At 37.9% G+C, this 14765-nt stretch overlaps 1 protein-coding gene across 2 annotated transcripts in view; it reads left to right on the plus strand.

Moving 5' to 3' along the window:
• Positions 1–14765, plus strand: part of PEAK1 (pseudopodium enriched atypical kinase 1) — a 179297-nt gene that overhangs the window by 147276 nt on the left and 17256 nt on the right. For both annotated transcript variants that reach the window (XM_045848432.1, XM_045848433.1), the window contains exon 4: positions 5317–6062. In XM_045848432.1, coding sequence (XP_045704388.1) covers positions 5317–6062 — 746 coding nt within the window. The remainder of the gene's footprint in view (positions 1–5316; positions 6063–14765) is intronic.

Here is a 14765-nt window from a genome sequence, read left to right on the forward strand (position 1 = left end):
GGACTGCCCTCACTGTTTCCTGTAAGTTTTAAACTGTTGTGAATTCATTTTCACTTGCTTCCAGAAACATTTTGATCTCTTCCTTGATGTCATTCTTAACCCATTCGTTGTTTAATCCATACTATTCAATCTCCATGAATTTGGGTGTTTTTGAGTTTTTTCCTTGAGTTTGGTTTCTGGCTTCAGCCTCTTATGGTCTGAGAATATGCTTGATATAATTTCAATTTTCTTGAGGCTTATTTGGTGTCCTATCATGTGGTCTATTTCTGAAAATGTACCATGTGCATTTGAAAAGAATGTCTGTTTTGCTCCTTTGAGATGAAAGGATATCAGTTAAGTCCATTTGATCTAGGGCATCACTCAATGCCTCAATATCCTTATTGATATTTTCTTTGGAAGATCTATCCCTTGTTGACAGTGGGATGTTAAAATCCCCTAGTATTAAGTATGTTGCTGTCTGTATCCTTTTTGAAGTCCTCCAAAATTTTCCTTAAATATTTGGGTGCTCCTGTGTCGAGTGAATATATGTTTTTAAAGCTCATGTCTCCTTGACACATTCTTCCCTTAAGTATTATGAAGTAACCTTCTGGGTCTCTTTTTATGGTCTTTGTTTTGAAGTCTATTTTGTCTGATACAGGTGTTGCTGCCGTGGCTTCTTTTCCTGTCTGTTTGCTTGGAATATTTTTTCCCAGACTTCACTTTCAGTGTGTATAGGTTTTTGTTCTGAGGTGGGTCTCTTGTAGGCAGCATATGTGTGGGTCATGTTTTCTTATATGTTCAGCTACTCTGTGTCTTTTGATTGGGCCATTTAATCTGTTTACATTTTAGGTTACTATTCATAGATACTTACTCATTGCCATTTTATTCCCTTGGTACCTGTGTTCCCCTCTCTCTCACTCTTTTTCTTCCTGTTCTTAAAGCAGTCCCTTTGGCATATCTTGCAGAGCTGGTTTGGTGGAGGTGTATTCTTTGAGCCTTCTTTTGTCTGGGAAACTCCTTATATCACTTTCCATTTTAATTGAGAGCCTTGCTGGATAGAATAGTCTCAGTTGCAGGGCTTTGGTTCTCATTACTTGGAATATTTCTTGCCATCCCTTCTGGCTTGGAGCGTTTCCATTGAGAAGTCAGCTGCTAGTCTTACTGGGACTTCCTTCTATATTACTTCTTATTTCTCCCCTGCTACCTTTAAGATTCCCTCTCCTTATTTGGAATTTTGCCATTTTAGTTATGATGTATCTTGGAGTGGGCCTCTTTGGGTTCCTCTTGATTGCAACCCTCTGTGCTTCCTGACTTGTGTGACTTTTTTTCTCATCAAATTAGGGAAGTTTTCCATTATTACTTTTTCAAACAAGCTTTCTATCCCTTGCTCTTCTTCTTCTCCTTCTGGTATCCCTATTATATGGATATTATTATGTTTCACGTTTCCTGCAGTTACCTCAATCCCTTTTTGTACTTTTTGAGTCTTTTTTTTGTTTTATTGCTATTTTGGGGATCTTTTTTCTACTTTGACCTCCAGCTCACCGATTCAATCCTCTGCTTCATCTAGCCTGCTTTTGTTTCTTTGTACTGTGTTCTTCAATTCAGAAATTGTATTCTTCATTTTGTCTTGCCTCTTGTTGATAATTTCTGTTTCCTTTTTCATGTTGATATAGTTTATAGTAAGTTCCTCCTAGTTTCCCTGTAATTTCTGGTAATTCTCAGTGAGTTCATTGAGCTTCCTTATAACCATTGTTTTGAACTCAATATGTGATAGTTGACTTGCCTCTATTTCATTCAGCATTCTTTCTGAGGCCTCCTCCTTTCCTTTTATTTGGGGTTTGTTTCTTTGTCTTCCCGTTGTTTGTGATACTCTTCTTGTTAGCCTCTGCTTCTTAAATTGATCTGTTCTGACTCCCTGAGTTTGTGGTATGAACTTGTATAGTAGGAGACCTGTGAGATTCAGTGATTCAGTCTCCTTGATCTCCTGAACTTGATGGTTTGGGGATGCCCTTTATGCTGTTTATGTTGGCGCTCTGGATGTAATTGGGTTTAATTGCTGCTGGGTCATTTTTTTGTGAATTATTTTCTTTCTTCTCTGTAGCTGGTTGACTGAGTGAGGGTCACTCCACCCACCACATCTTATATGAGCCAGTATTAATAAGGGTGTAAAGAGATTAAGTAAGGCTATTATAAGAAATGAGGGAAATAAACTATACAATAAATTCTAGTGACTTAATATGCATAAACTTGCTGGACAAGAAGTGAGTGTTAAAAAACTATACAGAAAAGAAAATATCACTAATCATGGAGTGGACCACAGTGGATTTCATCTTGGTAGACTCTAGTATTTACCATTGTTCTTTCTTTCTGGATCTGCCCTTGGTAATGTTAGATGTTGACCCCATCTGATGTTAGGCAGCCTTGCTCTGAGACTGCCAGAGATATGCTGACTATAGTTGTCTCCTTCAGTTTTATTCTAGTCACTCCGCACTCAGCAGTCAGGCTTAAACCCCATAGGGCAGGGCAGAATTCCTCCAGAGGTTGGGGCTATTGTTTCCCTTCAGGCTGCTGCTTGGAGGAGAGTGGTCTTCCTGAACAGGATGGCTGCTGCTGTATGGGGAATGACTCAGCACTATGATACCCATGGCCACTCTCTCAATTCTTTGCCCAAAGTCTCCATCACCAGTCTCTCAAGCATCTGTAGTCCACTCTCCCTTCCCTTTGCCAGGGATCTACTGTCTGTGGCTGTCTCCTCCAGTTGTTAACCTAGTTAGTCTGTACTCAGCAATCAGGCTTAAGCACCACAGAGCCAGTGCAGAGTGTCTTGGGAGCAGGACTGTTGTTTCCCCTCAGGCTGCTGCTGCTCAGAGGGGAGTGGTCTGCCTGAGCAGGATGGCTGCTGTGGTATGGAAGCTAACTCAGCACCAGGAGCTCAGCGTCTGTTCTCTCAGTTCTCTCCCCAAAGCTTCTGTCCCCAGTCTCTCTTCAGGCGTCTCTAGCCACTCTGCCTCCCCTTTGCCAGAGCCCTGGGTAAGTGGCTGTAAATGAAAATTTGTCCATTGGCCCTTTAAACTGCTCTTTGTGTCTGTAGCCATCCATCTCTGGCAGAGAGCATCCCTGTCGCTCTTCACCACCAGTTGTTATCTGTGTACTTTTTGGGCTCTGCTGCTCTAGGCTGGGCATCCCAGCTTAGAGTTTAGACCCCATTCTTACAGGGATATCTACCCGTCTGCTTAATTATCCCTCTGGTGCTGCTGTCTCTTGGCACCCAGCTAGCCCTCTCAAGTCTCCACCACACTCCTTACGGGTCAGTTTGTGCTGAAGATGATTCTTCTGTTTGTCCAAGGTTATAAGGCTTCTCTGTCACTGTTGTTCAGTTGTTTGTTATAGGTGATTTGTCCACAATTTTATTGTAATTCCAAATCGGTCCTGGGAGTAGGTATGTGTAGCTTCCATTCATTCCTCTGCCATCTTGCTCCCAATCCTTGGAATTCTTGGCTTGCACCTGCATTACTCCAATCTCTGCTTCTGTCATCACATGGTGTTCTCCTTGTGTGTGTGTCCTCCTTCATGTATCATTTTGCCTTTATAAGGACACCAGTCATATTGGATTAGGGACCACTCTAATGACTTCATTTTACCTTGATTACCTTGAAAAGGACTCTGTTTCCAAATAAGGATTCATTCACAGATAACAGGGGTTAGGACTTCAACATATTTTGGGAGAGGGGACATAATCCAACCCATAACAGAGCACTGTGCTCTAATTCTGATGAGCTATTAAGTGGTGGCCTCAGTAACAATACTAATTTTAATAGCTTTTATAAAAGTTTTCATGGTATATTTCTTGTCTTCACAAAAAAAGAAAAAAAGTAATGCTCTTTCTCCATTATACAGTAAGCCCCAAGGTATCATTGATCACACACATATGCATTTTATCGTCTTGTAAGCATAAATACTGGAAAGGAAGCAGAGGTGATTGATTCTATACATAGGGTTTATCTAATATTCAAAAGAACAATCTCTCAAATCACAGTTTACGTACCCCTCAAAACAGTATTACATAAGAGTTTATGAATGATGTTTATGAAAGAGTTTGTGAATGGGACAGCTGTTGACTGTTCATATATACTACAGTCACAGGACTCTTATACACAGACCAGTTTAAACAGTGCCAGAATCCATTTCTGTAGTAAAATAAAAGAGCATGATTTATGAAATTGTATTCATGTGTGTTAAATTGAAAATGGCAAGTACTGTATAGAGTATAAGGTAATGTTGGAAGAAAGTTAAAAGAACAGTGTAGTATCTTCTGAGCATCTGTCTAGTGGTCTCATTGCTAGTTTCAATTGTTTTTAATAATAACCTCAAGTATTTTTTTACTCGTAAATGCTGTTATCTCTACTCTGTCACAACACAATTGTATTAATATCTCTGACTCCTTAGTATTCTAGTGTGGTAAATACAATACTCTTGTGGTTCAGGAGTAGAGAATATGGATTCCTTTTGAAAACATAGTCTATCACCCTGTTCTTCTGGCATAAAAATGCTGTGACATTATTTACATTTATTCTTCCCAGCAAGTATTGAGCTCTACCTTTAGTATTTAACTATTCATTCATCCATTGTTTTCTTCTACATTTTGAATTAAGGCATTGACTTCCTATTGGGTTGGCTAAAAGTTTGTTTAGTTTTTTTCCATATGATTGCTCTAGTAGTGCTTAGTTGTCTTTAACTTCACTTGAAACAACTTTGTTAAATAGTATTGTGACAGCTATCATATCAGTGTGCATGTTTTAAAAACTTATCAAAATTGGTGAATTTTTGTGTAGCCATTTTAATATTGAAGGTAAAAAGATGGAAAAAGTGCAACATTTTTGGTATATTGTGCTTTATTATCTCAAGAAAGGTAAAAACACAACTGAAAAGCAAAAAAATATATATATATATATTTTTGCTGTGAATGGAGAAGGTGCTGTGACTGATCAAAAGTGGTTTGTGAAGTTCCTTGGTACTATTGACATTTTGGCCAGATAATTCTTTTCTGTGGGGCTGTCTGATATATTGGAAGATGTTTAACAGCACCCCTGGCCTCTACCCACTAGAAGCCAATAGCAGTAGATAGCCAACATACTCAAAATATCTAAATGAATAAAGTTATTGGTGAAGATGAAAAATGTGTCTTTTATTCTACAGAAAAAAACTAAACAGACTTTTTGGCTAACCCAATACATTCTTATGACACCCTATCCCTTTTTGCTTAAGTTTCTATTATATAGCAATAATGAAAATTTTACCTATTCTTTTTCTTTCTTTCTTTCTTTTAAAACAATTCAGGGCAATCCAGAGCAGCTATGATACCTCCCAAGCATCCACGGCAGCTTAAGGGAGCTTTGGATGACGCCATTGCCTTTGGTGGGAAAACAGACCAAGAAACACCTAATACTTTCCAAATTAAACCACCCCCACTGCCAAAGAAAATGATCGTAAGAGCCAATACAGAGCCAATCTCCAAAGACCTCCAAAAATCCATGGAAACTAGTCTTTGTGTCATGGCTAATCCCACCTATGATATCGATCCCAACTGGGATGCCAGCAGTGCTGGCTCTTCCATCAGTTATGAACTCAAGGGACTAGACATTGAGTCTTGTGACTCCTTGGAGAGACCTTTGCACCAGGAGCGACCTATCCCCTCAGCAGCAAACAGCATCTCCAGCTTAACCACTCTCAGTATTAAGGATAGATTTTCCAACAGCATGGAGTCCCTGTACAGTCGATGTGGTCCCTCGTGGAGACAGGGCCGAGGTATCCAGAAGCCACAGAGACATGCACTTTATCGAGGACTTGAGAATCGGGAAGAAGTGGTAGGAAAAATCCGAAGCCTTCATACAGATGCCTTAAAGAAACTGGCTGTTAAATGTGAAGACCTCTTCATGGCTGGGCAGAAAGACAAGCTCCGTTTTGGGGTGGACAGCTGGTCAGACTTCAGGCTAACCAGTGACAAGCCATGTTGTGAGGCAGGTGATGCAGTTTACTACACAGCTTCATATGCAAAAGATCCACTTAATAACTATGCAGTCAAGGTAAGAAAATATTATAAATCTGATTTTAATCTTACTGAGTACACTGTTATCAGGATTGGTTTGTTCTCTCTTTCATTCTTCCACTGAGCAAAAAGTTATTGATCATCTACCTAATACCAGAAATTGTAATAAGCCAGGGGTCTTGCTTATCCAGAGGAGAAAACAGACATGTAGAGAGAATGACTTACAACACATGTTACTGAATACTAAGATAAAGGTAAACACCATTCTATAGGGGTTTAGAAGAACCTTAACCCAGACACTAAAGGTCAAAGAATTCTTAAAGAAGGTGATTATTGAGCCATGATTATTTGCAAAGGCTGCTGTACAAATGAAGTCTGTTGCCATGTGCCTTCCACCTCATGTTTCTTTATTCTGTAGAAAATAAGAGACCCTTGTCTTTCTCTGCTTGATAACTTCTTTGCTTCCTCGAGAAACATTTTTATAGAGGAAGTTAACCAATATTTGTTAATATGTCAGGAACTATGTTATTGTTATACAACTTAATTTTCACATCAACTTTATGAAGTTAAGATCTTTTTTATCCATTCGGCAGATGAGGAAAATAAAGCTCAGAGAGGTGAGCTAACTTGCTTAGGGTCACACAGCTAGAAATTAGAAGAACTGGTATTTAAATACCAATCTCTGACTCCAAAACCTATAATTTATTCATTATGCCACATATTAATTTCTTAAATGTATATTGCCCATTCCAAACAACCCACTTCTTCAAGAAGGCTAAAACTCAACATCAAGAATTCTTGTCCAGTTATCCAGTTGCATTCACTATAACAGTAAGCTATAGACTTTATCAATGTAATAAATAAAGCATGGTCTTTGCAGTAGAAAAGATCCGGGTTCAGATTATGGCTCTGCCACTTAGCTTTGTCACAGATTGCTACTCTGAGTCTCAACTTCCTCAGCTTTAAAAATGGATGGTAATAGTATCTATGATGCTGTTTGGCTAAAGAGAACAAAATGTCCCTGATAAGTATTCATTTCTTTCACTGTCTCTTAGTTTCTTCCAGTGTTACTTTAAGACAGTAATAGCATGTGAGCCTCAATTTTCTCTTCTTTCACATGTTTACAGTGATAATCTACCTCATGGAACTGAGGTTAGGGTCAAGTGAAATAATGCATATGAGAGTGTTTAAAAGCACAAAGCTCTATGTATATTCAAGGTAAGGCCTCCATTCCCATAGTCCCTTTTCACTGATTCTATATACTGGTCCAAAAGAAATCAACATGCTAAATTACTTCTATGTGTTACTTTGACTTAGAAAGGCCAGATGTTATCTTAATAAATTAATGGGTAAGGTAAACTACTAGCTTTATCTATCAGGAGAGAATGTATACCTGGACCAGACCTTTGGCTAGCTGTCATCTGCAGTTGCAGCACCTATACAATGGAACTGTCTAGTGGTACTGGCAGAATAACCCTGTGCCCCAGCCTCCACTTTTTAAATTAAACTGAGGGGTAAACTACAGAAAGAGAATCTGGACTTGAGTTAACATATTAATGTTGAATCTAAAAAGGCATTTTGAGAGTCTGTGTAGCACTCAGGAACTGTTATGTCAATTAGGGTTGTGGGACCTTATCTATCTTGGGCCTCTATTGCTACAATACAAGCTCGTCAATGCAGGGTGAGTACCTATTTCAAAAAGGAGCATCTGTTATTTCAAAACAATTAAAAAGCAGGGTTTGACTAACTTTATGTATTATTGCTGTATAGTCTTGTTCTTTCCCAAATCAATTCTCTAGTATTGATTTCTTTGCTTATAATGATGCAAAAATAATCTCCAAAGAACTGGTGGTAAGTAGTTATACATGGGGATTTGTTGGCATATTTGGGAAAGGGTGTTTCACACTAAATGGTGAATATAAATGTCTCTTTGAAGACCATTTGGGCTTTTCTAGAAGTACCCAATTGATAGTACATGCTTAGAGAAAGATACTACTAGGATACTGTCACCACTTCTTTTGCAGAGATAAGCAAAAGACTAGCCGATGACTCATACTAACAACTTTTTACTGCTTGTCTTCTTAAGATCTTTTCCATACTAATGGAATCTAGAATAGGCTAACTGGTAACTGTTTTTTAAATTTATTTTTCAGTTATCGTTAAAATATAATATCGTATTAGTTTCAGGTGTAAAACATAGTAATTAGACTTCACTGACTCCTGAGGGTCACAGACTGCAACTTGTGGTCCTTCTGCCTGGTGGTGTTCACACCAATAGGATGAGACATTATTTGGTAAAGCAAGTCAGAAACTTTATTCTTTGGCCAAGGAAGGGAGAAGGATGAGCTAAGATTTCTTCTTCCCTAATTGGGGGAATTAGTAAAATAGTATAGGATGGGGTGGGAAAGAGAGGTGGTTTTACGGGTACAGATTCCTGAAGAACGGTGGAGAATTTTCAGATTTACAAGGTAGCATGTGCAGTTACTAAACATGCTTGCAACATGCCTAGCCAAACATCTCATTGCATGTCTCATTTTAATGTTAAATCTCCACCCATGGGCATGGTTTTTAGTATGCTAATGAAGTGTGTCCCAAGTTCTCTTGAAGGGGTTTTAGGCTCTGTCTTGGATCTTTCCAGCACGAATGGGTTTCTCAGTGGAGGTCCTTGACTTTCTTACTAATTTCTGCCTACAGGCTTAGTTAGCCCTGGAATTTCTGCCTTTTCTTGAGAAGTTCAGCCTGCTATTGTCAGGGGATATGTCAATGAGAATACAAGAAAATCAGTATAAGTTTAAAGATTAACTAATGTGTGGCACAACTCAGTGACATGATGACACCAGTAAGTCTAGTAGTAGTATTGACTGTATTCCCTATGCTGTATTTTACATCCCTGTGACTATTTTTATAATTGGCAATTTGTAGTTCTTAATCCCTTTTATCATTTTACCCATCCCCTGAAACTACCCTCCCATCTGTCAACCATCACTTTGTTTTCCTATGAGTTAGCTTCTGTTTTGTTTGTTCTTATATTTTGTTTTTTTTGGATTCCACATATAAGCACATTCATATGGTAGTTGTCTTTCTCTATCTGACATTTTTCACTTAGCATAATACCCTCTAAGCCCATGCATGTTATTTTTTCTTATGGCTGAGTAATAATCGATTGTATGTATGTCCCACTTCTTTATCCACTCATCTATTGATGGACACTTGAGTTGCTTCCATATCCTGGCTATTATAAATAATGCTGCAGTGAACACAGGGATTGCATATGTCTTTTCAAATTAGAGTCCCAGATTTCTTCAGATATATACCCATGAGTGAAATTGCTGGGTTGTGTAGGGTAGTTCTATTTCTCATTTTTTGAAGAACCTCCATACTGTTTTCCATAGTGGCTGTACCAATTTACAATTCCACCAACTATGTATGAGGGCTCTCTTTTCTCTACATCCCCACTAACACTTGTTCACTAATTTATTGGTGAAAGCCTTTCTGACAGATGTGAGATAATATCTCATTGTTGTTTCAATTTGCATTTCTCTGATGATTAGTGGCAGTTGAGCTTTTTATATATACAAGATCTGTCCATAAAGTAGCAAGGCTGTCCATTCCAGCCTTGCGCTATGAAAAATAGAGACATTTATTGAGGAAGATACAAGATACAGGAAACATTGTACATAGGACAAGGACAGCTCATTTCCCTTCAAAGTAGGCACCTTGGGACCTCACACAGTTCTCCTAGTCGCCATCAGTTGCCCCATTGTATTTTCCTGAATCTCAATGATATTCTGAAATCTCTTCCCTTTCAAAGGTGATTCTAGTTTTGGGAAAAGCCAGAAGTCACAGGGCTCCAAACCTGGGCTGTAGGAGCACTGAATCACCTGGGTGATTTGATGTTTCACAAAAATTTCTGCATGAGACATGATGCATGAGTGAGCACATTGCCAGGATGAAGCTGCCAATCACAAGTTACCCGTAGCTGCAGCCTTCTGAATCATCTGAATAGTTTCTGTAGAGGACTGTTCAGGCTTAATGCAAAATTCGGTGCAGATTCATTGCTCTACTCACTCAATCATTATGAATGCAGTGGCTACACAGTATATACATGCTCACTCAACAGCATCTACCACCCCCACTGACTAGTACAGTGGAGTCATCATTGTTCATGCATGGGCATTCCGATCCACTCTCCTTGGCTGCCAGGTTACATCTATGCGGTAGAAACCATTCTCATTATATTAACAATGTTTGGACTTTTTTCAGACAGACCGCATATATTGGCCTCTTTGGAGATAAGATCCTTGACTCATTTTTTTAATTGAAACGTTTGGGTGTTGTCCAGTTTTCCTGACCCCATTTATTGACTAGAATGTCTTTACCCCATTGTGTATCCTTGCCTCTTTGTTGTACATTAATTGCCCACATAAGTATGGGTTTATTTCTGAGCTCTCTTATTTGTTTCATTGATCTATTTGTCTATTCTAATGCCAGTACCATGCCGTTATGAATACCATAGCGTTGCAGTATAGTTTGATATCATGTAAGGTGTTACCTCCAACTTTGTTCTTTCTTCTTTTTCTTGATTGCTGTGGCTTTTCAGGGTCTTCATAGTTGCATATACATTTTTGGATTATTCTAGTTCTGTGAAAAAATCCAGTGGTATTTTGATAGAAATTGTGTTGAACCTATAGATTGCTTTGGATAATATGGACATTTTAATAACCTTTGTGAAATTTATTCCTAGATATATTTTAATGTACTTGTAAATGGGATTGCTTTGTTAATTTCCCTTTCTGATAGTTCATTACTGATATATAAAATGCAACCATTTCTGAATATTTACTTTATATCCTGATACTTTACTGAATGTATTTCTTGGTTTTAGTAGATTTTGGATAGAATTTTTGGGTTTCTTTATATACAGTATCATGTCATCTGCAAATGACAGTTTTACTTCTTATTTCCACTTTGGATGCCTTTTATTTCTTCTTCACTGATTGCTGTGGCTAGGACTTCAAATACTATGTTGAATAAGAGTGAGGAATCTCATTGTGGTTTTGATTTGCATTTCCCTGATGATTAGTTCTGTGGAGCATCATTTCATGTGTCTGTTGGCCATCTGTTTGCCCTCTTTGGGGAAGTGTTTATTCAGGTCCTTGGTCCATTTTTTTTACAAGTTTGTTTGTTTGTTTTGTTTATTTGTTTTGATATTGACCTGTATGAGCTCTTTATATGTTTTAGATATTAACCCCTTATCAGATATATCACTGGCAAATATCTTTCCCATTTGGTAGGCTGCCTTTTTGTTTTGTTGATTATTGTTTCTTTTTTTACAGTACAAAAGCTTTTTAGTTTAATGTGGTCACATTTGTTTATTTTTGCTTTTGTTGTCTTTGCCCTAGTACACCTATCCAGAAAAAAATATTGCTAAGACCAATGTCAAAGAGTATATTCAAAGACTTTGTTACCTATGTTTTCTTCTGGAGTTTTATGGTTTCAGGTCTCAAATTTATGTCTTTGATTCATTTTAACTTTATTTGTTGTATATGGTGTAAGAAAGTGGTCATTTCTTCTTTTTTTTTTTTTTTGCATGTATATGTCCAGTTTTTCCAACCATTTATTGAAAGATTATATTTACTTCATTGCATGTACTGTTGCCTCCTTTGACCATATAGGCATGGGTTATTGACCATATAGTCATGGGTTTATTTCTGGGCTCTCTATTCTGTTTTATTGATTTATGTGTCTGTTTTTATGCCAGTACCATGCCATTTTGATTAGTATAGCCTTGTAGTAAGTATAGCGTGAAATCAGGCTGTGTGATACCTTCAACTGTTTCTTTTTATTCAAGATTGTTTTGTTTGTTCTGGGTCTTTTGTGTTTTCATATAAACTTGAGGATCTAATTCTGTGAAAAATGCCGTTGGTATTTTCATAGGGGTAGCATTGAATCTGTAGATTGTTATGAGTAGTCTGATTTATTCTGAGGCAAATTTTCTCTCTAGCTGTGAATCTCTGAAACTATACAAGGCATGTGCTTCCAAAATACAATGGTAGACAGGCATAGGATAGGTAATCCTTCTCTAAAAGGGAGAAATTGCAAGGAAGGAAGAGGTGATGATTCCAAAATTTAGCAAGGCAGATTCCTTCAGATCTTAAGGTTCAGAATAATTCTCTTTGATTCAAAACACTGCCCTCCAGACCCATGGAGGTGGCAGTGTCACCCCCATAGCTCTGCTGGGTATCTTGCTCCTTTGGCTCTTTACTAGTATCTCTGCCAGAGTGGCCACCACTCTTGCTTCCTCAGGCACTGGGCAGGGTCATCCTGTCCTTCCATATCTGGAGAGGCAGTCCCACCCTTTGAAACCAAGAAGGAAACAAGTTTGCCCCCTGGACCTGTGGTGGCAGTAATAGCCTCGATGATCTCTGGAACACTGTCAGAGTCATTCTTCCCTTTCCTTGAAGCACTTTAAATGCTGAATGGCTCTAGGGTCCAGTCCTGTAGGATCCAAGAAATCCTATAACTTTCCTTCGTTGCATTCTACTTTCTCTGTCCCTTTATTTTTTTAAGTATATTTTATCAATTATGCTATTGTGGCTTTCCCGATTTTTCCCTCTTTACACTTGCAATGTAAACATTGCAATGTGAACATTTGCAATTAAACTTCTCAGGTTGTATGTGAGGAATCATTGTCATGCTCTGTTAACCCAGTAAGATTAGGGCTGTGTAAGTGTTGTGTGCTTTAACCTGTGTCTAGAGGAGGACAATTAGCTTCTGATTCTGTATGTCCTTGGAGAAGTGTCTATTCAGGGCCTTTGCCCATTTTTTAATTGAATTGTTTGGCTTCCTGATGTTCAGTTGTATGAGTTCTTTGTATATTGGAGATGAAACCCTTGTCTGATGTACGGTTGGTAAATATGTCCTGTCATACAGTTGGTGCCCTTTTCATTTTGATAATGGTTTCTTTAGCTATGCAGAAGCTTTTTAATTTGATGCAAAAGCCCAATTTGTTTATTTTTTCCTTTATTCCCCTTGCCGTAGGAGATTGGCAAAAATATTGCTATGTGAGATATCTGAAATATTACCGCCCATGTTTTCCACTAGGATTTTTATAGTATCCCAACTTATATTGAAGTCTTTTGTCCATTTTGAGTTTACTCTGGTATATGGTGTAAGTTGATGGTCTAGTTTCATTTTTTTGTATGTATGAGTCAGTTCTCCCAACACTATTTATTGAAGAGACTGTCTTTACTCCATTGTATTGTCATGCCCCTTTTGTAAAGTATTAACTGACCATAAAGACATAGATTTATTTCTGGGCTCTATTCTGTTTTATTAATCTGTGTGTCTATTCTTATGCCAATACCAGATTGTTTTGATTACAGTGGCCTTGTAGTATAGTTTGATGTCCAGTATTGTGACCCCTCCAACTTTGTTCTTCTTTGTCAAGATTGCTGAGGCTTGGGGGTCTTTTTTGGTTCCATATAAATTTTTGGAATATTGCCCTGGCTGATGTGGCTCCGTGGATTGAGCACTGGCTTGCAAACCAAAGTGTCACTGGTTGATTCCCAGCCAGGGCACATGCCTGGGTTGCAGACCGTGTTCCCAGTGGGGCACATTGCGAGAGGCAACCACACATTGATGTTTCTCTCCCTTTCTTTCTCCTTCTCTTCCCCTCTCTAAAAATAAATAAAATCTTTTAAAAAGTAAAAATAAAAAAATTAATTTTTGGAATATTTATTCTAGACCTGTGAAGTATGCCATTGGTATTTTAATAGGAATTGCATTGAATCTGTAGATTGCTTTGGTTAGTATGAACATTTTAATGATATTAATTTTTCCATTCCATGAACCAGGTACATGCTTCCATTTATTTGTATGTTCCTCAATTTCTTTTTTCAGTGTTCTGTAATTTTCTGAGTACAGGTCTTTTACCTCCTTGGTTAAATTTATTCCGAGGTACTTTATTTTGTTGTTGTTGCTGTAGTAAGTGAGGTTTTTTTCTTATTTTCTGTTTCTGATATTTCATGGTTGGTATACAAAAATGCCATCGACTTCTATCCCACTACTTTGTCAAAATCACTCTCTAGGTCAAGTAGTTTTTTTGGTGGAACCTATAAGGTTCTCTATGTACACTATCATGTTGTCTGTGAAAAACAGCAGTTCTACTTCCTCTTTCCAATTTGGATGCCTTTTAATTTTTCTTCTTGTCTGATTGCTGTGGCTAGAATTCCCAGTACTATGTTGAAGAAGAGTGATGAAGCAGACACCCTTGACTTATTCTTGATCTTAAGGGAAACGCTTTTAGTTTTTGCCCATTGAGTATGTTGCAATAGGCTTTTCATATGTGGTCTTTATAATGAGAAGTCTGCTTACCTCTATTCCCACTTTGCTAAGTTTTTTTTATCGTAAATGGGTGCTGGATTTTATGAAATGCTTCTTCAGCATCTATTGGTCATATGATTTTATTCTTTATTTTGTTTATGTAGTCTGTCATGTTAATTGATTTGTGAATATTGTACCATTCTTGCATCCCTGGGATGAATCTCACTTGATATCATGGTGTATGATCCTTTTAACGTGTTACTGGATCTGGTTTGCTAGTATTTTGTTGAGAATTTTAGCATCTGTTCATCAGAGATATTGGCCTATACTTTTCTTTCTTCATTGTGTCTTTACCTAGTTTGGGGATTAGGATAATACTGGCCTTGTAAAAAGAATTTGGTACACAACCTTCTCA

Source organism: Phyllostomus hastatus, unplaced genomic scaffold (genome assembly GCF_019186645.2).
Source record: "Phyllostomus hastatus isolate PE091 unplaced genomic scaffold, TTU_PhHast_1.1 phas_contig_62, whole genome shotgun sequence".
Taxonomy (NCBI): Eukaryota; Metazoa; Chordata; class Mammalia; order Chiroptera; family Phyllostomidae; genus Phyllostomus; species Phyllostomus hastatus.